Source organism: Branchiostoma floridae, chromosome 18 (genome assembly GCF_000003815.2).
Source record: "Branchiostoma floridae strain S238N-H82 chromosome 18, Bfl_VNyyK, whole genome shotgun sequence".
NCBI lineage: Eukaryota > Metazoa > Chordata > Leptocardii > Amphioxiformes > Branchiostomatidae > Branchiostoma > Branchiostoma floridae.
Window position 1 is genome coordinate 2,542,145 of NC_049996.1, and position 23,084 is coordinate 2,565,228.

The 23,084-nt window shown below is 39.0% G+C and overlaps 1 protein-coding gene across 22 annotated transcripts; it reads right to left on the minus strand.

The window, feature by feature from the left end:
* Positions 1-25: 25 nt before the first annotated feature.
* On the minus strand, positions 26-23,061 carry LOC118405714 (dual specificity protein phosphatase 3-like). 22 transcript variants are annotated; one of them, XM_035805357.1, is made up of 7 exons: positions 22,657-22,946; positions 21,701-21,808; positions 19,977-20,136; positions 4,746-4,833; positions 4,231-4,348; positions 2,631-2,751; positions 26-1,086 (listed from the first exon to the last, which is right to left on the minus strand). In XM_035805357.1, the coding sequence occupies exons 1-7, from the start codon at positions 22,775-22,777 to the stop codon at positions 999-1,001; spliced, it is 804 nt and encodes a 267-aa protein (XP_035661250.1). In that variant the 5' UTR covers positions 22,778-22,946; the 3' UTR covers positions 26-998. The 22 variants fall into 22 exon arrangements, with proteins under 22 accessions (XP_035661250.1, XP_035661249.1, XP_035661251.1 ...); XM_035805356.1 differs by lacking the exon at positions 2,631-2,751 and adding an exon at positions 3,608-3,728 and having other exon boundaries at positions 22,657-22,919; XM_035805358.1 differs by lacking the exon at positions 2,631-2,751 and adding an exon at positions 3,608-3,728 and having other exon boundaries at positions 20,016-20,136; positions 22,657-22,917.
* Positions 23,062-23,084: the final 23 nt, after the last annotated feature.

Consider the following 23,084-nt stretch of genomic DNA (forward strand, 5'->3'; position numbering starts at 1 on the left):
TTCTTCTCTGTAGAAGGACAAACACTTTCAACAACAACATATTTTATTACACAAAACATTAACAGCTCAGTACTTTTGTAATGACATTTTGTAATGGTAGCCAGATTTGATCTAATGGACAATGGCAATACTTTGTATCCATTACATGCAAGAATGTCTCCAGGACCTGTCCCTCTATCGAGACATTAATAAGTTCGTTAGCACGCACAAAAATTTTACCCAGTCCATCCAAGAAATGTGAACTTCATGAAACTGATGAAAATGTATTTTAGAATGACAGACTTAACAATGAAATTGAACAAAATAGGCTCTCAAACAATGCTTGGGATGGAAAAAACAATAAAGTCGGAGAAAGCTCATAAACTGACTGAATCTGATGAATTTATGACAAATTAATATGAAATGGTGAAGTGTCAAGATTTATGGTTATCAGGAACAGCAATTGTATACATCTTACTGGGGAGTTCACAACACTCTTATTATCTCATACATATAGTTATGAAAACTAAAAATTAAAATAAGTTCTTGCACATGGTACAGCCTAGTGACTATACAGGCATGTATGTGGCAGTTTTGAAAATTTATACGTTAAGGGGTAATATTCTTTAAACATTCAGAAATATTACTTTTAAGACAAAATGTATTTAACAGTCTGCTGCAGGTGATATTAGCACAACTAGCACCTTAAAAACTGTACATCAATGTAAGAACTTTACCAAGGCAATTCAAGTATTGCAACAATACCAATTGTGGTGACGCCCTAAGAATTTAGATTCTACATGTACATGCTTTTACCAATGCTTTAGATATAACTGAGTGAACAAAAATGAAATGTATGAAACAAAACGCTACCTAAATGATTTGTTTATAACATAATAATTATGCATGTTCAGATCACAGTATGAACCTAAAGGGTTACTAGTTCATATAGGACCACATCTGAGGATTTGGTGACTATTAGAAGACAGTGGTCAATAATGAAGATTCTTGTAGCAACTTCAGGGCAACTCGAGTCTTCCCTCTTCCACCAGTTGGTCATTAAACTCGCACAGTTGCCGGAGGAAGCCGTCGTTTGGACCGATAAATCTGTAAAACAAAAAGAAAAGAAAAAAATTTCATTTTATCCCATTCTGTATACAATCAAGCATTTAGGATGTCATAGTTGGATGAGTGTGAAAACATGACGGGAGACAACACAAACACACAAATTGACATATCCCACAGTTCACAGATCTGCCACTGTTTTGGTGACTCCTCTGCTTTGTTTAAGCACAATGCAACACAGGGTACCATTATTCCCCCTACAGATGAGGGGGAATACATTAAAGACCACATCCTTAACACACTATACGAGGGGCATTCAATAAGTAATGTCCCTGACCCATTTCCCATAGAAGGAGATTAATGAAACTTGGCACAGTTATTAGTCTTTCTCTTCATAGGAACCACCCAGAGTTTTGCATTTCTCCCATCATTTGATGTAGCTCTGGACACCGTTCTTGTAGGACATCCCAGGTTGGTCCTCCGATAGATGCCTCATCAATGGCAGAAGAGGGACGACCAGGTCTGGGAGCTGTTTCAACAGACTTCCGGCCTTGTTTGAATTCAGGATGCCAGCGTTTTATAAGGTCATATGATGGGGCATCATCACCATAAGTTTTTTTTCATTTCATCAAAAGTCCCCTTTGGTGTGCGTCCTTTCAAATACAAAAACCGGATCACTGCGCGACACTCAACTTGCTCCATTTCACACCTGGTCCATTTCACACCTGACTCAGTTCAAACACCAGTAAATCAGTAACCACAATTAGTTCAGAGCTGTTTTTTGCAACATAACCCATAGAGATATGACTCATTACACATGCAACATTTCATCTAGATCAGACAACTGAAAGTGGGTCAGGGGCATTACTTATTGAATGCCCCTCGTACACCACAAAGCTGCAAGGAGAGGAATCTAGACACATCTGAGACTAGGACATTGATTTATATATCCTTGCTGCTATAACACAAAGGGGCAAAGAGAATATGACTTAAGTTGAGTCCATTATTCTTGAGCAAGGAAAGTCATTGCCAAAGAGTTACGAAACATCAGTAGACACGCAACTTTGGGTAGCGTAGCAAAGAATGCTACAATGTATGTACTGTTACATGTTTTCCTTTGGCTACAGCAAGTTAACGATAATATTCTGTTTAGCCCCACCTGAGTGTATCAATGTTCTAGTTTGTTATTCTATACAGTCATGTATGTTTAGTTAGTAGAATTTCAGAACTAAAATTCACTTTGTATTGCAGCTATTTCTAGTTCAAAGTCGACTGTATGGATTTCATTTAAAATCTTCTATCATGACTGCATTACTGAATTGTGAGTCAAGTAAATGACTAGTACCTATACTGTTTGACAGTCTGAGAAATACACTTATGCCCATTGCCAACTTGTCAAACAAAAAGCAGACGTTACACTTGGTGAGTGCCACTACAAAATGCAAAGGATAGCAGCAGCACTTTACTGTTTAGTACATTAAGCTACTTTGTCGCCATTATGCCAGGTACATGTACCACATGTGACTTGTACATGATGTTTTTTTACTGGTACATGTATGATGTACATGTTTGGTACATGTCAGTACCTCTTCCCCCGTATGAGCTTGATAGCCTCCTGGGCCGTGAGCTCGTGGTACAGCATGAGGTAGGCTGCCACCAGTGTAGGGGAACGACTGTACCCAATCTGACAGTGCACCAGCACCTTACCTGTTAATACACACACACACACACACACACATTAGAGATTACCATAGTTAAAGTTATAGGGACAAGCTATAGAACGACCAGAGGAGGTGTGCCAAAATGTATGTAACTATGTTTTTGCTGACACGAGTTGTTCTACAAAGCATATTTTCTTTTTGTGCAGTTTCCCAACGTTACGAATTTCTGATTCTTTCATATTCTCCTGCTGATTTTTCGACAGATGAGCAGGCAAACAGTCAATTGCTGGTGGTTTGGCGACCGGTTTGCCTGACCTGCACATGACTTTTTAAGGCGAAGGAGGGGTGTACAAATACTTTTCCACCATCCTGTCTACTGACGCTCATAGTCCTAAAGGTTCAGTAACTGCAGGATGGCTCTAGCAGATACAGCTTTGTTTTTTGGAGCATCCGTCATTTAGGAGGACTTGTACTGTTTTGAATTACATGTAATACATTGTATGTTTGGCTGAAGTGCTCACTCATTGTTCCAATCCAGGCTGCAAAAGGTCAATGGCTTTAAAATAGCCTATGACTTCATTATTGATAATCAGAAAGGTTCCTAGTTTTCATCCATGCCACTGGGATAATTGGTAAATATGAAATTTCAATTATGCTGTTACAGTGAATGCTTTCAGCAGTGCCCTACATGGGCAGATAAATGCAGATAACAATGTAGCAGAACAAAATTCAGTTTTGAGTTTTCCTGACTGCACCATTGTCAAATCACCACAAATGTTATAATTCAACATGAGATTCCACATATCTGGTTTGCATTAGATCATATGGGTTTCCAGTTTGGCACACACTACTTTGATCGTTCTTAGTCTGTCCCAGGAGTTAACGTGTGTCGCTATGGTTACCTCTTCCCGCGGATGAGTGTGATGGATTCCTGCGCCGTCAGCTCCTGGTACAGCATCAGGTATGCAGCCACCAGGGTGGGAGAACGGCTGTACCCCACGTGACAGTGGACCAACACTTTACCTAAGTATGCAAAGGAGCACATGACATACAAAACCAATGACAGCACTTACAAGTTAAGTACGTCTACATTTCCACTACCGGTATATTTGAATTAATTGTTGTTGTAAATGTAAAGAATGACATAAAAAGGAAGAGAACTGACCTTGTTAAGGATACGATTGCATGAATTATAACTAAAAAAAAAAACTCTTTTCTATTAGTAAGAGTTAAACTTGGTCTTAACAACCACTTGCAGGACTGAGGGGAATGGTTGATGACTTGGAGTGTTGCTCCAGAAATGAGGGTCTATGTACAAGTGGGCAGGACTGCTTTTATTGGCTTATGACCAGGTCATGTGGTTGGCTGGCCAGATTTGAAATTTTGTATGTCAATAAACTTTGTTGCTGCTGCTGCATTGAATAACTGTTGATCAATTTCTTTAGAAACATATATATATACACACCTATCAATTAAACACATGCACATACAAAATGTACAACATTAAATGTTTTTTTAAACAGACCTTTCTTTACTGCAGTATTGATGAAGGCAGCTGCAGGTTCAAAGTGTTGCTTGAGGTTGTATGTGGGGACATCATCCGCAGGGACTCCTAGATACTCAATACCTACTTTTTCATACTCCTGCATTTGGAAAAAAAAGAAACAGTCTCACACTATATATCACTATATATATAGTAGTACATTCAAGGTGAGACATGGACTACTAAGGACTACTAAGATAGGCAACATTTGCATGCAAAAACATAACCTTCACATGATCTAGCCTAAAAACCACAGTGACTGCTCTGTTTATCATATATAGGTGACCAGCCCTTCCAGTACTGTCCTGCCACTTGCTACATTATGTAATTCAACATCACAGGGTGTCTACTACACCTCCAATAGCCATGGTGACAGCCGTCTGGTCGAGGGCATTGACTGTAATTATTTGGAGAAGAAGAAACCAAACACAAACAAAACAATTCCCTTAAATTGTGAAGGCAGGTAAAATTTAAAATACAAAAAAAAACATTGTGACCTTTGACACATCGATGGCTCCATGAGCAGCATTCAGCACATGTGTGACTCCCAGGCTCTTTAGCTTTGAGACATCCTGGGCTATGGACCTGGTGGGAATAAGGTTAAAAAGTAATAATTATAATTTTTTATTGTGAAAATGCTGCAAGGATGTAGTTTCATATTGAATAGCACTTTTGATAAAAAATAAATGAATTTCAGCTGGCTTAAATCAACTAGTTAATTTTTCATTCAATCAAACTATTTTGGTTTCATTGGTTCAAGGTTTGATCACACTTATTGTTGAAGATATATGCATTAGCTAAATCCAAAATGAATCGTTATAACGTTATCTCGGTTCTGAGAGCTTACAAATAGTGTGTATCCTATTTTCAACAAGTATTAATCATAACATAAAACATAGATAATTGGTTACATCCTTGCATCTTTTGATAGACTATATTAAGTCCTATTACTTTTATAACTAACAATTTCTCATACCATGAACATTAATCTAAACGTAGTCATATTTGGTTGCAAACACAGACTGTGAAAATATTTTTTTTCAACAAAAAATAACAGCAAGCAAATTCCTAACCTGTCAATCACAGCATCAACGTCCAATCACAACACACCAGATAGCATAACCACGCCCTCACCTGGATGGGTCTGGGCAATTCTTCTGGCAAGCACAATGTCATGCACCCCCCTATAGGGAAGCAGGCAAACACTGGTAGGATCGGCGGAACATGGTCCTCAGCCAGTATAAAACACGGGGAATGCTGAATACATGTGATACTTATACTGGACACAGGATGGAATGACAGTGCATGAACTATAATTCAGTGTCAAGATGGCTACTGTTAACTTAGCTTATAAGTTTCAGTTTTGTCAAGCAAATTAAATCATTTCGTACATGATTGCAGGATCTACATGTATTACCTTTGCCAAGTAGGCTACTTTTTTGGTAAAACTACATAATTATGTGATTTACATGTAGCAACATAACTTAGGAAGCTATGAATGAATCGTCATGAAGTTAGTTATGTCGTTAGGTCATGTTCTGTCAAAGAAATGATTTTGGTCCTCCTAGCGGTTTTCCTTGATACTGCAGCAGATCATTCTGTTTTTTTTATTTTGATCCTATGAGCATATTTTCTTGAAGATGTCAATGTCAGGAAGAGCAAAGTTTTCAAACAGAGGTCATTGTATAATTTCCAACATCTGAAAGATTGGAAATCTTACTCACCTTTCTAAGTCTATTCAAGGAGGTTTTATCAAATGATAATAAAGCCTCCTTGCTCTATTTGATTCTAATTCAGGGCCTGTGTAAAATGTCACTAAATGTGAAATTTCAGTCTTAAACCTTGAAGCATGATCTGTACATTATCAACAGAACCATCTTGACACTGATCAAGATGATATTACAACCTTGACTTGATAAATGAGTAAATGTATAAAGAAATTGACTCCCAGACGCCTTCGACCCCACTTCTGACATCACACCAAGATCAGTGCGCATCATAAAAGTGGGTCAAGATTGATAGATATGTTCAAACTTTTTCATGAGCAAATTATCATACAGAGATAATAGTTTATTCTATAGTATGAAGAAAACATTGTCAGTTTATCCTGTCAGTACAGTATAAAGTATCATGGGTATTCCTGCACATAGGAGACGGCCACAGGGGAGACATGGGGTCAACTGTCAAAATCCATCTACAGGTCATCTGACAGTTATTCCCATAGCAACCTAAACATTTCAAAGTATCTCAGCAAGACACAGTTTATTGCAAGTCTTGCTTGTGACCACTTGAAGCCAACAGGGACTTTGACAACATTTTTTTTATTACTAAAAAATGTTTATTGGTTGTATCGGCTGCACATTTGCCACAAAACTATTGACAAAGGGCATGAGCTTTTGTGAATCTTTTGGATTGTGTACAACAAGTAAGAAGACTGTCCTTTAATTTGGGGCTCAAAGGCACTAAGGCCTACCATTTTGATCCTTTTCATTTCACATAATTCAGCTGTTTGTACAATACAGGGTACTTTCTGATCAATCTCAAGCCCTCTCTCAACACGAAAAAATAGAAAACCCTGTGGACAGGCAGCCTACTTACTCATTCCCTAGGAGAAGGTTCCTGCAGATTTCACTGTAATCCGTCACTTCCCGTTTTGCAAACGGACTGCCTCGCAGTCCGCGGTACAATTCCTCGATTGGGCATGTTTTGAAGCAGTTGGTCGACCCTGTGGCCATCTCTTATGGCAGGGGATCTACATAAAGCAGGGAATAATCACAGTAGGGTTATGTATGATGCGCCGCAGGGTGTAGGCCAAGCGCCACCAGGTGGTTAGCCGCAGAACTGCACACACACAGAGCCGGCAGGAAAACTTGAAGATGACAGAGGAGTGAAACGGCTTTCCTTTTTCAGGGAGCGTGAATGGCTCCAAATGTCAAACCAATCTTGTCTGACATAAAATAGAAAATTAACTGAATACCCCCACACTTTTCTGTCGTTTGGTCTGACCAGTCCACACTTAATCGTACAACAGCTTAGGAGAATTAAAAGACCACTAGTGGTTACCTATTAGTACATTAAGATGTTTATTGGGCATTAGAAGGTAAAATCACAACTGACAATTTTTAGAGATGTAAGTCTATGTTTTGCAAAAAAAGAAAGAAAGAATCACTGCAATGTTGCATTGTTTTCCACAGCAAGTGACATTTGCCACTTCCACTGATTCAGAAGCAAATCCTTTCTTCTCCCATGATCCACCTCCCAGATGGCAGTACTACCTCGTATCAAAGCTTGTAGTATATAGAACAACATCATTATGGAACAAGCTTCCTCATCATCAGATTGCTTCCAAGAAAGTACATGTATATAACCTTAGACATTTCGTGTTAAAGGTAAACAAACTGACATGACATTATCCAGCAAAGGAACCTGCAACGTTTTTTGTGGTGAATCTGAGGCAAATTCTTTAAAAATCTATTAATGCTTCCACATCTTTTTGGTTAAGACAGAGCTGCAATTGTCTGCATCGTCCTCTCCGCTGCCAACTCCCAGCACTCTTTGCACTGTAATTTACAGTCAGACTTTTAGCTTACACGTTTCCCAACAAGATTTCCGGTAAGACTTCATTGAACACTTCCCACACACGCCCTCCCACAGCTCCGCCCCCGCTTCTCAGTATCCTATGCAGCTCTGGTGCTGAACACGTCTTTCCCTGATAGCCACCGAAATCCTTGTAGCACCCTCCCCCGTACAGCCAACTCATCTTAAAAACCACAAGGAAAAACAGATTAAAGTTTGTAGCCACCGAAATCCTTGTAGCACCCTTCCCCTTACAGCGAACACATCTTAGAAACCGTCAAGGAAAAACAGATTCAAGTTTCTTATAGAAATTAAAGAAGGCTTTACAACCATCCCTAAACAAAGATGGAGGATGTCATAGACTTTCTGCAACTTATGATCCACTGCCCACCAAGTCACATGTGCTATTTACATAATGTGACGTCACAGAAGCAGTGGGTTGTCAATTCCTTGACAGAGTTGATCAGTTGGATGTTTGGGTAAGTCCATTTTCTTGGGTTGGAAATTACATTTCAACTTTAATTAGAACAGGTTTAATTTTCTTTAGAAGTATGACACTGTAAGACTTGTATTTTAGTGACTGACTTTGAGTCAGTCACTAAAATTAATTCCAAACCTTTTGGAATTCCTCTGAACATATTTATAAGCAACCCACAGAACATTGTACTTGACTGCTAGCTGAATGTCATAACGACTATTAGTATTACAAAACAGCCACAAACCATTCAGAGCATTGTACAAAATGGTAATGACCTGTATACTTATTGAGCACTAATCACAGGTTAATAATATATGAATTTTATACAAATTGTTATTGTTTTGGGTTATTAGCTATCATGTTATGCATGATCAAGCTTTCTAAACTTAATTTTTAAGTTGTCAATGGGTTTATTCCAAATCTTGTTGCACAATATAATATCTCGACTCAGAGCCTTATATACAGCAGTCTTCAACTGTAACAACTTTCCGATATTTGAATTTGTTTCCTTGATGCTCAATACACATGTACTACACTCAAGGTATTCAAATATGTTACAAGATTTGGAATAAACTTTTTGTATGTCAGTTAAGCATTGCCTGTCTTTATGCATTGGGACAATATTCATAAAAGCAGTGTGAGAAGGGTGAAACACATGTGCCTCAAAATTACTCCTGGACCAACTATTGCTCACAAACTTTCTGTATTTCCTTAATCTATGAAAAAAGTCCTGCACTGATTACAAATGTAAAAGAGAACCTTTTCAATGAATTCATAATCATTTTGGACCCCCTTTAGACACAATATTATAGGACCCCCTATAAAAAATTCTAGCGAAAAGCCTTGTTACTGAAGGCGCGAGTCATCGAGAGATCTGACCAAACACAGTCCCTATCACAGTCGTTCATGATTGCAATTGAGCACAAGTCTGACTCGTAATAGCTCAATGTTATGAGTGTGTCTGCACACTTATTGATCACCCCGCATGAATTTTGTTACCATAATAAGGGATGTTATGCAGGGATAAATTTAATATGTTGGCTGCATGAACAAAACTCGATTCATATGATAAGTTTAGACTTTAAGGCAGGGTTAGGACTTTAACATCCTGAAATCCAGCCATGCTAAAGCTTTACCCTCTCCTCAACGTTGCTTCCTTCCAACAAAGGCAGTAAGCATAGTTGGAGAGTATGCAAAACAAGAACCACCGGATTTCAAGCTATAATTTTCACATTATCTGTTGACTGACTTAGCCTGAGTGCCAGTCATTTTAGCTTTAGTCTTTTGGTTACAAAAGCAACCAATAGAGCAAAGCTAAAAAGACTAGTACAGGCACCCAGACTAAAACTGATTAGCATCTATCCTAATCATTATTAGTGCTGCCAAAGTATAAAAGTTTAACCCTCCAAGTGCATGCCGTGGGCTGAATATAATGCCTTGTTCTAATCAGTCCCGAGACTTGGAAGGTTAAGCAATTATTGGGCTCGTTTATTTTTATTATTGAAGCTTTTGTTTTAGCTGCCACAGGTAGTGTCACCAGTCTTAGTACTGAAGCGCACACAGGATACATGGGGTAGAGTCTTCAAGCCATTACCAAAATACTTGCACTGAAATTGTCCCTTGTTTACAACAGTGGAACTGCATAATATGAAGTCTGCAATTGGTTGCATTTTGGTTGTATTGTATACACGGAAAAATTGTCTCTTAGAATAACACACTAGGTTGAACTGAAGAATCGACATCATCATCATGAAGAATACAAGCTGTATATGTGGACAGATTTATTTGAAACACTGAAATGGACCCCTACGTTTTCTTTCACATGCTGTGGTGTGGATCTTCTCAAACACAGGGCCTCCATTTAACATCCTATATCTGAGGAATGTCAGGGTTCTAGCTAGTGCATTTTTGGCGTAGTGGGCCCCTACGCTAAAATTTGTGACCACTATGCTAAAATATGGGCCACTACGCTAATTTTTCACTAGTGTAGTGGTGCTTTGCTATCATTTGCTTGTTCAATAATGTCTAATCAATGTCTGAACAATGAAATATGATGATATGCCATTCAAAACTGACCAAAAAATCCTTCAAGTTACTTAACTTTTAACTCTACATTGTCAAAATCTTACCGCAGAGGGGCCAAGACCCCCCTTCCACACCAATCTCCTGATTGGTCGCTTTGCTACCATACCATTCCCACTACGCTAAATGAAAATCCTGGCTAGAACCCTGAATGTCTCTAGCTAAAGCTATAGATACTCATTTTCACCATTTTCGCCTGGACGCATGCCTAGCTAAAAGCCTGGCTCTAGCTGTCTTACTGGAGGATCGCAGTGCAAAGTCAGATGGCTAGAAGATCACTGTTGTATTGCTACCCCATGTATCTATATTGAAACACACCAATCTGGTATGATTATTGAAGGAAAAGGGATTATAGAAGTCCAATGTCATCAGTGCAATGAGAAATCCAAGGCTCTTTCTAAAGTGTCTACTTTTTTGACGTACAGTTGTGATGGTTGCTTTGAAGAAATGAAAAATCAAAAACTTTTTTTATCTTAATGGGGCTATCACAATTAGATGTACACATACTCTAATTCCAACCGAGTTGCATATTGACATTTTTTTGCTGTACACACAATGAATAATATAATTTATACGCAATACAATTATATAGTTTTGTGCATGTTCAAAACTGAGGTATATTGTGAGGATGCTTGAGTACATAAACGTACACAAAATGATAGTGAAAAATCATCATAACTGGGTATAGTGCGTACAACTGCGTATGAAAAAATTGTCAATCCACAACTCAAATTAGAATACGTACAAGTGCAACAGCCCCCTAACTGACAAACCAGAAACAGATTACTATGCAGTTGATATCCCCAAGACATCACGAGGCCAGCTGTTTCACTCCTGTTGTATGTAAGTCCAGACTGCGTGTCTACTTACTCATCTCCGACCAACACATTTCGGAAGACTTCGCTACAGTTATACCACCCATCCCACAGCGGACCAGGCAAGCCCTCTAAGATTGTGCAGAGTTGGGGCACAGAGCATGTCTGTCCACAGAACGCGCTGTAGTCCTTGATCCATCCATGGCGATACAAGGAGTTCATCGGGAAGAAGGATTCCTCCTCAAGCTAGGGACTTCAAGGCATCTGTAAGGAAGGTTGTTGTTGTTTCGAAACGAAAGTGAAACGGGTCCGCGTGACTTGGCGGGGAGCGTAGGCGCTGCTGGTTGGGTTAGCGTTCGCACTCCGGTGGCAGCTAGAACGTTAAAGCTCCAAAGCAAGTCCAGTGGACTTGTTTCATTTCTGTTTCTGGATTAAACATTCAGGACATGAAAATTTAATGAAATTCATTCAAAAATTTACGTAGTCCTTGTCTTGCTAGTTATTACAGTTTTCAATCTATCAATACATTAAAAGTTCAAAATTCATGGTTTTCAGTGTTTCTAATCGTCTTGACTTGTTTACTTTGTGGCTCCTGTAGTAGCATCTGGATTTTCCCTTACCACAGGATGCCTGCTTTTCTAAGTCTTTCTTCATTTTTGTTTCTCCTTTTTCAAGTATCCCAATGCATTTAAAAGACATATAAAGGCAATGAGGAGTTGAAAAAGATAGTCCTAACTTTGTCTATGATTATGTTATGGCATCATTTGAAATCTGAATGATATCACTTCTAAGGTGTCTTAAGCATCCTAAGGTATCTTTAAAGAGGTAAAATGCATGATTAGGAGTTGGCAAAAGTCCTGGATTGGTGTATGTTATGTTTGGGCATCATTTAAAATCGGTCACCTTCATTGCCTCCTTATGCACCTTCAAGTTTCCCACCCATGTGTATGATTTATTCATCACCTGTCTCCCAAAAGAATGTTAGGGTAAACAAAATTGTAGCTGTCCCAGGTGCCGCACCAGTTTTTGGTGATGTTGCAGATTATCTCATTGAGTTCTGGAACCGAGCAGGTCTTGCCTTGGAACTCGCGACACTTCTCCCAGTAGTATACTCTCCGTGCTAGTTTCATATTAGCCATCTATAAACAAGATACAAGGAACCGTCCAGGGAGGGATAAAGAGGGGTAAGGCAGCAGAAGGGTGGGAGGTTATAATATCAGCAAATGGATAGGCATGACACTAAAAGAAACATTAAAAACATACCACTATATCAAGGAGGTTGCTTAAAGAAAACTGGTTGGGCCCCAAAAGAAAAATGTTGCGTTTCCAGTTAAGTTAACAAACCAACTGTACCGAAATTCTACCAACCCAAGCCTTTTAGGTCAACTGCTAGCATTGGCAAGGGAAATAATATGTCAATGTGACTGATGAAAACAGTTGTAGAATCTCTTTCTCCTCATTTCTGCAGGAATAGAGAATTGTGTATATCTGTATTAATGTATATGTAATAAGACGTTGATAATACTAGTGTCCTGATGCATTTCACTTTTACATTCTTACACTGTAATACATGTAATATGATGTTGATAATACTAGTGTCCTGATGCATTTCACTTTTACATTGTTAAACCATTTTGGCCAAGTCTAAGCCTTTACAATCACTGTCATGAGTTCTCTGAAAGCACAGTCTATTTCAATAGCCAACAATTCAGCACCAAGGACAAGTACATAGCATTACATCTAATTTCAACATTGGTTGCTAATTGCACTGTTAAAGCTAAGAAAAGGTGATAAAATCCAATGTGCTATCCTCCTTGGCTTGCACCATCACTTTTGATTCTGTTTTCTGTTTAAATGAGTTATGTTAAAATTCAATGTTCAAAAACATACGATTTTGAGTTCTGATCTGTAACCTTCAAGTTTTCCAATGCTTCTCAAAACCATCTACACTTCCTTGCAGGACGAAACAAGCTGTACTATAAGTCGTTACCCATTGCCTAGTAGAACCTTTGTAAAGACTTCATCGTATGTGTCGTAGGGGCAGTACCAAGTCCTAGTGGTGGGTCTAGTACGTTCTCTCAGCTCTTGTACGCAACACGTCCGTCCTACAAACTCACGGCATTGCTCCTGGTATAGTCGACGTTGGGCATAGTTCATCTTAAGACAAAGTTAAAAGACGTTAATGTTCTTTTCGCGCCATATATGGATGGTGCCTATGGTGGCAGCCATCTTGATTTCAAAGCCCATGGGCCATACACAGCCCATAGAAAACAGCTAACTCACTTTGGTCAATGGTCTAAATTCTTATTATTACTCCTTGCATAAGACCTTTGAAAAGTTTCTGATGATTCAAAACTTTTACTGTGGTAAATTGGCCAGTAAACAAAAAAACAATATGACGTTCAAAATTAGTATCAACTTAGTTTTCATTAGCTTTGCCAGAGTTACAAAAAAGTGCCCATCAGCTAAATGTCAATATGTTGATCCAAAAGTTTAAACTTTTGCTCGACAGTTTCAGTGCCTGTCATTGATCCCGTCACAAATATGCAAATAAGTTTGCCCTATGCTCAATTTAGATATTTGTGGCTGGATAAATGCCACAGTAACCACAATTTCACTCCTCACACTTCAAGACAAACCTCTGGGATTATGATATTATATAATAAACCCACTTGTTTCCTAACACTATTCCCGGAAACACCTCATTGAAGCTGTCTGCAGCTAGTTTGAACCCATCTGCAGACTTAAGTGCTTGGTTCAGCTGTGGAACGCTACAAGTCTTTCCGGTGTATCTCGCCAAACGGATGCCGAGAGGTGTGATCGACTGTCTTCTGTTGCCACCACTTAGAAAGTCCTCCCAGTTTAAGCTCATTAGTCCCTGCGACAAATGCAAAAATGTGGTTGAGGGATACTCAAAACAAGGGTTCATTTTGCCACAAAAATATCTTTTGGTGGATTATCAGACTCCCACTGGTGTTTTACATGTAAAATTCCCTCTTCATGTAAACATAGTTTGACTGTAGAACTTGGTAGAAATGACTAAACTCTACCTTGCTCTTATCATTTTTTTCAACCGCCGATCCCCAAAACATGTGAACTCCTCCTGATAAAATGTGTTCATTTTCTAATTGGTCCCAGATCCGGTCCACTGATTTTTTCAATGACATAACCCGGGAAGTTTAAAAACTTTAAATTTTCAAGTTTTCCTGCCATAAAGCAAAGACTTGTTTTGTTGACTGTTATGGTTTCCGTACCTATTTCCCAAGTAAATGTCCTTAAAGACTTCGTCATAGTCATCCCAGAGAAGGTATGGCCAAGACCCCATTCCTATGTTTCTCAGCTCTTCCACAGAACATGTCTTACCAACGTAGGTTCTACATTGTTGGTGGTCAATGGTTCCATATTCACCATAATTCATCTAGGAAGCATACAAAAAAAAAGGAGAAGAAAAAACAGGCCAATAGATTATTGAGTGGCATGGTTTTATCTGACACAAATGTGTCGACTTGTGGTATATTATGTCCTATACATGTATTACATACATTAAAGGCAAGCTAAGCAATATTATAGCGTTAAAAATTGAAATAAATTGGATAAGGCCATATGTATGAAATTGATATATACTGCACTATATTCCCACATTTACATCATCATTTCATACTTTGATTGGTTAAAAATGGCACAGAAACAAGCCACACTAGCATTCCCTAAATAATGTAGCCCACAAAAATTAGACTTCACGGCGTCCACACTCCACTACGGCATCGAATATTTGCTCCTTGAATGTTGGTACATGTATGTAATGGAATAGAGTTGCTTCAACATATTACGTAGAAAAGTGCCCTAAAATTGACTTTTATTTAATATTTGAAGTTCTACAACTCTGACTGGGGCTAATATTAGGTTGCCTTTAAATTAATTTGTGCTATAAGGACTTTATTGAGGCAAAAGTATCATTACATGTAAAACAGCCATCTACAAATTTTGAGGATCTTTCCAACAAAACGACATCAAAATACATTTTTGTAAAAGAACAGAACTTTGAAACTTTTCAAGTTTTCCTGCCATTAAAAACTTGTTCTGTCCGCTGTTAAGATTCCCATACCTATTTCCCAAGAAAACGTTCTGAAAGACTTCATCATAGTCGTCCCAGAGCTGGTATGGCCACGATGACACACATTTTGGAGACCTGCCTCTTCCTACTTTCCTCAGTTCTTCCACAGAACATGTCTTGCCAACATACTTCCCACATTGTCGGAGGTAAAATGTTCCAAATTCACCGTAATTCATCTAGGAAACATACACAAAAAAGAGCTTGTCATCCAAAAAGATGAAGAAAAGGATATCTAAAAAAGTAAAGATGACTTTTTAAAATATACTGGAAAAACTTTTTTTCAGCACCAAGGACAAGTAATATATATTTCTGCCTTTGTTGCCTTTAGTAAGAAAAAAGTTGCAAAACAACTTTTCTGTCCCTTTTTTTGCACCATAATCTTTGATTTAGTTTTGTGTTAATGTGTGCACCATAATCAGCAAAAGTACAGTACCTGTTAGACTTATATATACAATTCTAGAAGCAAATCAATTCCATTCCGCCACAAATCCAAGCTTTCCTGCCTCCTCTACATGGATATACTGTGCCCCTGTACACCAGTCCTTTACCCATACCTAGTACCCAACAGTATGCCTGGGTAAACTTCATGTTGACCACCAGGCAGTTTATAAGGTCCTGTGGGAGCGTGGTTGCAGTCTTGCCCTAAAGCCTTCTTCAGGGCTGGCACTGAACAAGTCTTCCCCTTGTAAGTCCGACTTATTCGGGCATAAAAGGTCTTCTTGGAAAGTTCATCTTAAAGTAAATTTAGAGGAACAGATAATTCTTAAGGTATCAATGAAATGAGCCTCCAAACACTAAGTACAAGTATATTGAAATCTGAAGATTGTTAGAAAAACAAAACAAATTGAATCCTAAATGTGATCATACATTGTAAAGTCATATGGGTGTACGTAAGCCTGAAATATTGGTCAGAATAACCTGGACAATGAGAAATTACTAGTACTACATTTATAATAGGAAAATGTCTACCTACATGTATAGTATACTATTCTTGCAGACTTGCATCCTCAAATCTTTGCCCAAATCTTTACCCACTCATGTATAAGTCTGATTTAGTTTTCCTTCTCTTGCCAGTGACTATTCACACCAACTACTGACCTACATATTAGAAACTTAGATCGCTCATCGACTATCCACTTTATTGTCTACACACTTCCAAAGTGCCATTAAATGAGAAAATTTATATTTTTACTAAATCTATTATAACAATCATCTAATATAGACACAAGGGAAAGGCATATTTGGGGGAACAACTAAGGGAAGCAAATATTCACAACCCTACATTTTAGTGTTGACCTGCTTCCACAAAACTGATGCAGTAATGTACATCACTAACAAAACCTGGCCAAGAACTGGACCATTTTCCTGTTTTATCATGCAATTAAGAAAAATTGCTTGGCTTCAGGCAATTCAGGCAGACATTGAATAACACATCACACGTATCCTCTTTCATCTTTAAGTTTTCCTGAGGACTGTATCTCAAACAGTAGCACTCTGGCTACAGTTAGCTACAGTTGGCTACAGTTGGCTACAGTCTCAACACACGACCAAGTCCAGCCGAACCCTTACCGATCACCCAGAAGAATGTTGGGGAAGACCTCTGTGTACTTCTCCAGTCTAGGCCACAGCAGCGCGGAGGTAGACTTATCAGGACTGGCCTCCCGCAGGAGGTAAACTAGCTGGAGAACCGAGCAGGTCTTGCAGTAGGACACGGGCCTGCGCGCAGGGACACCTGGCGGTAGTACACTCTCACTCATCTGAATTGGTTGTAAAGGGTGGGGACTTAAGAAGGAAGAATGTCTTTTAGTATTATCTCAATACATTTTGATTAGAATGTTGTCTTAACTATGAAGGAAAAGTGTGGTCCTGTACTTGTTTTTAACATCTAACTTGTCCATAATTAATATGTTGTTGTTCATCTTGATGCAGTGACTAGTGTCAGCAAGTGTCCTCGATGTTTCTGTAGCAGGGGTATACTTACAGGGAGGAGTTGCTAGCCCTTCAACTTCAAGGAACCTTTTTGAACCCCAATTTCACATCCCTTCTTAAAGACAGCGTAGCCACTACCAAGATGTCCTGACCTGACCCTAGGACTGGAACCGGAGTCTTCCAGATATTAACGAATTGGAGCTCAACTGTGATAACACCACCAATTTAGCCACAGGGACAACTCCATAATTTTATGGTCTGACGATGCATACATTAAAAAATTGTGATGCTGGCATTTCAAGTATAAATTTTAAAGAAGGAGCTTTATTAAAGATCATATGCATCTAGTCTGCTTTTCCTACCATAAAAAGAGCTTCTTTCAGGACCTGGTGATATATAATAGAGAAATCTAGTCATATTTCATAACTTTTACTCCTTTTAGTTGCTAATATACATTGTACTATACATGTAGGACCTGGTACATCTACAAATGTATGTGGAAACTAAGACCCAGACATTACCAGTACCCCTTATTCCCAACATCTGCACGCTTTGATGATACCAGTATTTTGATTAGAGATTGGCTTTAAATCGTACGGCCATCAACACTTTCTGCCCTTCCTCAAGTTTTCCTGCCCCATTTATAAGTAATACTACAGTATGTGTTATCTGGTCACGAGTTCTTACGAGTTTCCCAGCAATATTCTGGGATGGACGTGGTTGTACTCCCCCCAGCCACTCCCGTCTCCCAGTATGTTGTTCAGCTCCTCTACTGAACATGTCCTACCCCTGTAGCTACCAAAGCTGCCTGTGGTGTAGGGTGAATGGGCCAAGTACCAAGGTAGGGACATCCAGAACTATATGGCTATTGAAGAAACATGTATAAATCGCATTGCAATGAGGAACTTGCTCTGGTGGCACATAGGACAGTAGGTTTCCTTGTTGTTTCAGTAGCAGGGTATATTTTACAGGGAGGGGTTCCCCTTTCTTTAAGTGCTCAAGGCACCTCCTTGAACATGGGACCTTTTGAACACTTTAGATCCCTGACAAAAGACAGATGCAGCCGTTAACAAGATGTCCTACACAGGCTTTCCATCTCCCAATTACCAAATAATTGGAACCATGTACCAGAAGATCAACTATGAGAATGCTGCCAATTGAGCTACAGGGACATCTCTACAATGATGCACAGTTTTGTGAAAAATGCAATGGAAGACTGCATTGTGTAAAATAGCACTCTGTGTACCAAAGAGGGGACATCCAAAACAAACAAAGGAACGTGCCTATAAAAACTCAATGATTCATATCATCAAAAAATGTCTCAGAAGGCTGCATGGCACATGTTAAGTCTAAAGCTGCATTCCTCAAAGACATAATGCCTGGACTAAAAACACATATTGTTTTCTGTACAACAAGTTTATTCATTCCCTCGGTGCATTTCTATTGGAGCATAACCCTGTTGGAGGACGTTTAAAAATAAAAGGAAAAGAAAACAAGTTACTGAAACAACAAGCACGTTTAACTCCTCTGTTCATCAAATATTCCATTCGTGTTTCACGTCTTTGCTACTTACGAGTCTCCAAGATTAATTTCACGATAGACAGGGTTCACGTCTTTGCTACTCACGAGTCTCCAAGATAAATGTCACGATAGACGCGGTCGCAAGGGCTCCAAAAGATCTCACAACCCCAGACATCATCGCAAATGTCTCGTAACTCTGGGACGGAGCAGGTTTTCCCGTGGTAAGTAGCCCATCGATCCCAGTACCAGCTAGACATCTCCAAAAATGACACTGTGCCACAAAAACTAAAGGTTTACAACCATTCCTGAATAGACTTCCCGCAACTTATGATCCACTGCTCACCGAGTCACGTGTCTTATCTGCATAACGTGACGTCACAGCAGCAGTGGATTGTTCACTGTACCTTGACAAAGACTGAAGCTGTTCAGTTGAAAATTTGGTAAGTCCAATATGTTGTGTTGGAAATTACGGTTTAACTCCTTCCAGAATGACTTCTACCAACACAGGTAGTGGTGCGTACCTAAACTCAATTTCAGGTTCAGGTCTGGACTCAGGTCCAGCAGTTCAGGTTCAGGTCCGGACTTAAAGTCCGGACCCGAACTGTCTATGGAAGGTTTTAGATGGTTTAGATTAAATTAGAACAAAAAAAGGGAATATAAGTGACAGATTGCTTTTTGCAAGTCCGGACTTGGCTCCGGACATTTAGTTTTTTTTTGGACTTGGACCTAAACATTTTTAGGTCCAATTCCAAGTCCGGGCTTTAGGTACGCACCACTAAACACAGGTGAACTTTCAAGCTATATTCAGTGTAGCGTTTAATGGCCGAGGGACTATTCTAGTGACACAAGGGTTAGAGGCCCAAGGTTCGATTCCTGGCAGTTGTTTTTGGTGGATAAGACATACATCCACCAATACACAAAGAATAAGTCTGCTGTACAAAGTAATTTCCCATTCTACAGCCCAAAAGCACTTAGTAAGTAAGAACAAGAAAAAAATGCTTGAATGTTGAAACTTGAAAAAACATTCAGACTTCTTGAATCTTTCACTCACCTTTAAGGATGACCATGTTATGTGACAAAAAATATATTTTGGATGTTGTTCTACAATGCAGTGATTGACATTATTTATTGATTTTCACTCACTCCTCTGGCATCAAAAAAATTTCCACAAATATTTTTGCCTTTTCATCATACAAAAGCACCATGTACTCACTGGTCACCCAGGTATATATTGAGGAAAACCTCATTGTACCTATCCCCGAACCATCCCGGGCACCCTGACTCTCCCAACAGGGCATGACTGAGTTCTTTTACTGAGCAAGTCTTGCCACAAAAGCCACCGAACTGTGCATAATGCCACCCATAGCTGATATCTATTAATAGAAAACAACAGTAAATGTATAAGTATTAATCTTAGAAATGTGTTACAAACATCTGCAAGCAAATGCAAAATATCTAGCCAGGACACTTCTGGCAAACTGCACTGTTAATTCTTACACAAACACTTTGAATTTCATATATATGGTGACCTGCCCCTCTAACTCTGTCCTGACACTTGCTACATTTGTACATTTTGTAATCAAACACCACAGGGTGTCTGCTACTTTACCAGTAACTATTGTGATAGCTGTCTGGTCCAGGTCATTCACCTAATTTTTTGGAAGGAAAGAACAGAAAGAAACAGCAAAAACAACATGTTGTTTCCCTTCTGTGAAGATGAACGACAAGTTTGGCTTTTTTTTCCAAATCAAAATTAGCGCAGCAAATGAGAAACCATCCTTATGTTAACAGTAGAATAAAGAGATTTTTATCTAGCCTATATTACTATATACATGTATCTAAAATTTTACTGACACATTTTGGTTTGCAGCGAAGAGCACCAAACCCATCCTCTGTTATCTTCTTTTCATGCAAGCTGCAATATAATGTACATTCCTTTTGTTGGTGCACTTTTATTTCCCAGACTCACATGTTTCCGAGTAAGATGTTGTGGTCAACTTCATCAAAGGCATTTTTGATGTACCATATGGAGCCGGACCAAGACAATGCCCTCTTCAAGTCTAGTACTGAACATGTCTCATACGGAAAGGGCCACAAAGGTCTTACAGCACACACAAATCTTTTCTCCCATGTTCCTAGAAGAATGCATGCAATGACTAAGTTGAATAGGGGCTCTCAATATGATATAGAGGACACTATAGTGACTCTTTTTTTAAAACTACAGAAGTTGAAACTTGTCTTGCATGGAACCAGCCAGTACAGGGTCTTCAACAATTCCTTCAGTAAAGCTGGGATCTTCTGCAAATCTGTGAAGGATTACATAAAAATCCTTACATAATTCCATATTAAATGTGTTGATCCTCTGCAAATCTGAATGGGATCCCATATAAATCCCTGGCTAATTCCATATTGAATGTGTTGATCCTCTGCAAATCTGAGTTTGATCCAAACCAATCTCTCAGTACATAAAGTGGCTGGTAGTGCATGGTAGCTGTAGATGTAGATGGTAATGCTGACTAGCTGAGGCAAGTGATATGCTAGTACACTAGACTTCCGAGCAGGCTAAAATATAAGTTACACATTTGCCACATAGGGTGAATGCTTTAATTCAAGAACGTTGTTGGCCTGCATGCAAATGTGAATTTGTAAGTTGTATTAAGTCTCCAATTTTGAACTGTCTCTCCAGTTAATTGTTTAGCAGACCACTTTTTTTTCCATTTCCATTTTTGCAGTTAAATTTGTCTAATTCTATGTCACAAAGTTTAGAGTTTTACGATGCATGAGGTGAATTTTGTGTCTGTCCTGACAAGCCAGCAACTGTTCCCATCCAGGAATGGAGGGATGGGTCCTGGAGAAAGCCCTTCTAACTGGCCAATTTCTACTGTTTTTCAGCCCGCTTGGTAGTCTCGTGTATGGTTACATGTAGTACATGCTTACATTCCGTAGATGTGATAACGAGACTGACGATTATAACACAGCCACAGACAGTCACCCCAATGACGTATAACAGGTCCGTCACCTGGCCCAGGAGCCAGGCTATCCAGCCTACCAGCACATGGAAACAGTATCTTACAATTAGTCTCTAACAGACTTCTTAGGCTGCTAAAAAAATATACAGTGGAATCTACAGTGGTTCATCTGCCATGCTCAAGGCTATTAACACATAATTAGCAGGGTGTACCTGTCAATAATATTTCTTTACTGACAGGATGTTCCTATCATTACTACAGTAGTAGTATTTTTATTGGGGGCACTATTGGCCTTCTTAAATGCAGAAGTCATGCTTTTAAAACTTTCACTGAAAAATAACAGAAAAAAAGTTGAGATATAAAAAAAATGTAACATAATTTCTTTTTGTTTTTGTTATGCCTACCAATTCACACTTAAGCGATCTTATTTCTGATCTCAATATGAGTCATAAATATTTTTTCTTTCATTACAGTATATTCAATTTTTCGTACACTTTTGATACGATATACAACAACAGCTGTTAAATGTGTCAAGGACTCAAGCAATGAAACCCTATACAACAGTATGGGATAGCATTTCACTGTCCTGTCCATTTTTGTCATGATGATCTGTCATTCCAGATTTGCATAACTTCCAGAGCTCTAAACGTAACATAAACCTAAAAACCGTTCAAAAGATGTCTACTGCTACTGCTTAAAACTTTTCTTAAAGATTAAACTGTGTCTCCTTAGCTTATTCAAACATTTAAGAAGTGTATGCGCTTAAAGTCTATTCATAGCACTTTACATATGCGAACAACACAGTAGATGGTGTGTCATATTGGAATGGCACGAATGCAGCCGTCAACCGATCTTGCGGCGGCAAACTGACCCTAATTCTAACACCATACCTTCTCGAAAACCCCTTCAAACTCTTAACATTACCTCTGGGCAGTACAGAAGTTGGTCGGTTGAGAAGTTGGGTGGCGATTATGACAAGTCTTGCGAATAAAAGAAGCCCAAGGACAGCAAAGAGAGACTCCAACGCCCACAACACTTTCAACATCTGGACAAACTAACCCAGCCAAAACTGGTCCGAACCGGACTAAAAACTTGACTTTCGGCCAAAAATATCACGCTAGGACGAAAACAACATCTCATATTTCCCTTGAACTCATTTGTTTTGGCAACACTGAGGTAAATAATGGAGAAAATGACAAATTTTAAGGTGAAAAGACGAGAAAAGTTCAGCTTACCCGCGTTCAGCACTTTGGAAACCTTATGTAGGTTAAAGGTCAACTGATGACGTAACACGGCATCCAACCAAAACAACTAAACGCATTTCTTTGAAATATTTTTTCGTGGATCAAATG

Excerpts from the sequence above, each read along its gene's own strand:
- LOC118405714 (XM_035805357.1), bottom strand. The coding sequence starts at position 22,777 with ATGTTGAAAGTGTTGTGGGCGTTGGAGTCTCTCTTTGCTGTCCTTGGG. Across the intron at positions 4,834-19,976 it reads AATATATACCTGGGTGACCA|GTCCATAGCCCAGGATGTCT; the intron begins GTGAGTACATGG and ends TATTCCCACCAG. Across the intron at positions 4,349-4,745 it reads GAGCCATCGATGTGTCAAAG|GAGTATGAAAAAGTAGGTAT; the intron begins GTCACAATGTTT and ends TTCCAAATGCAG.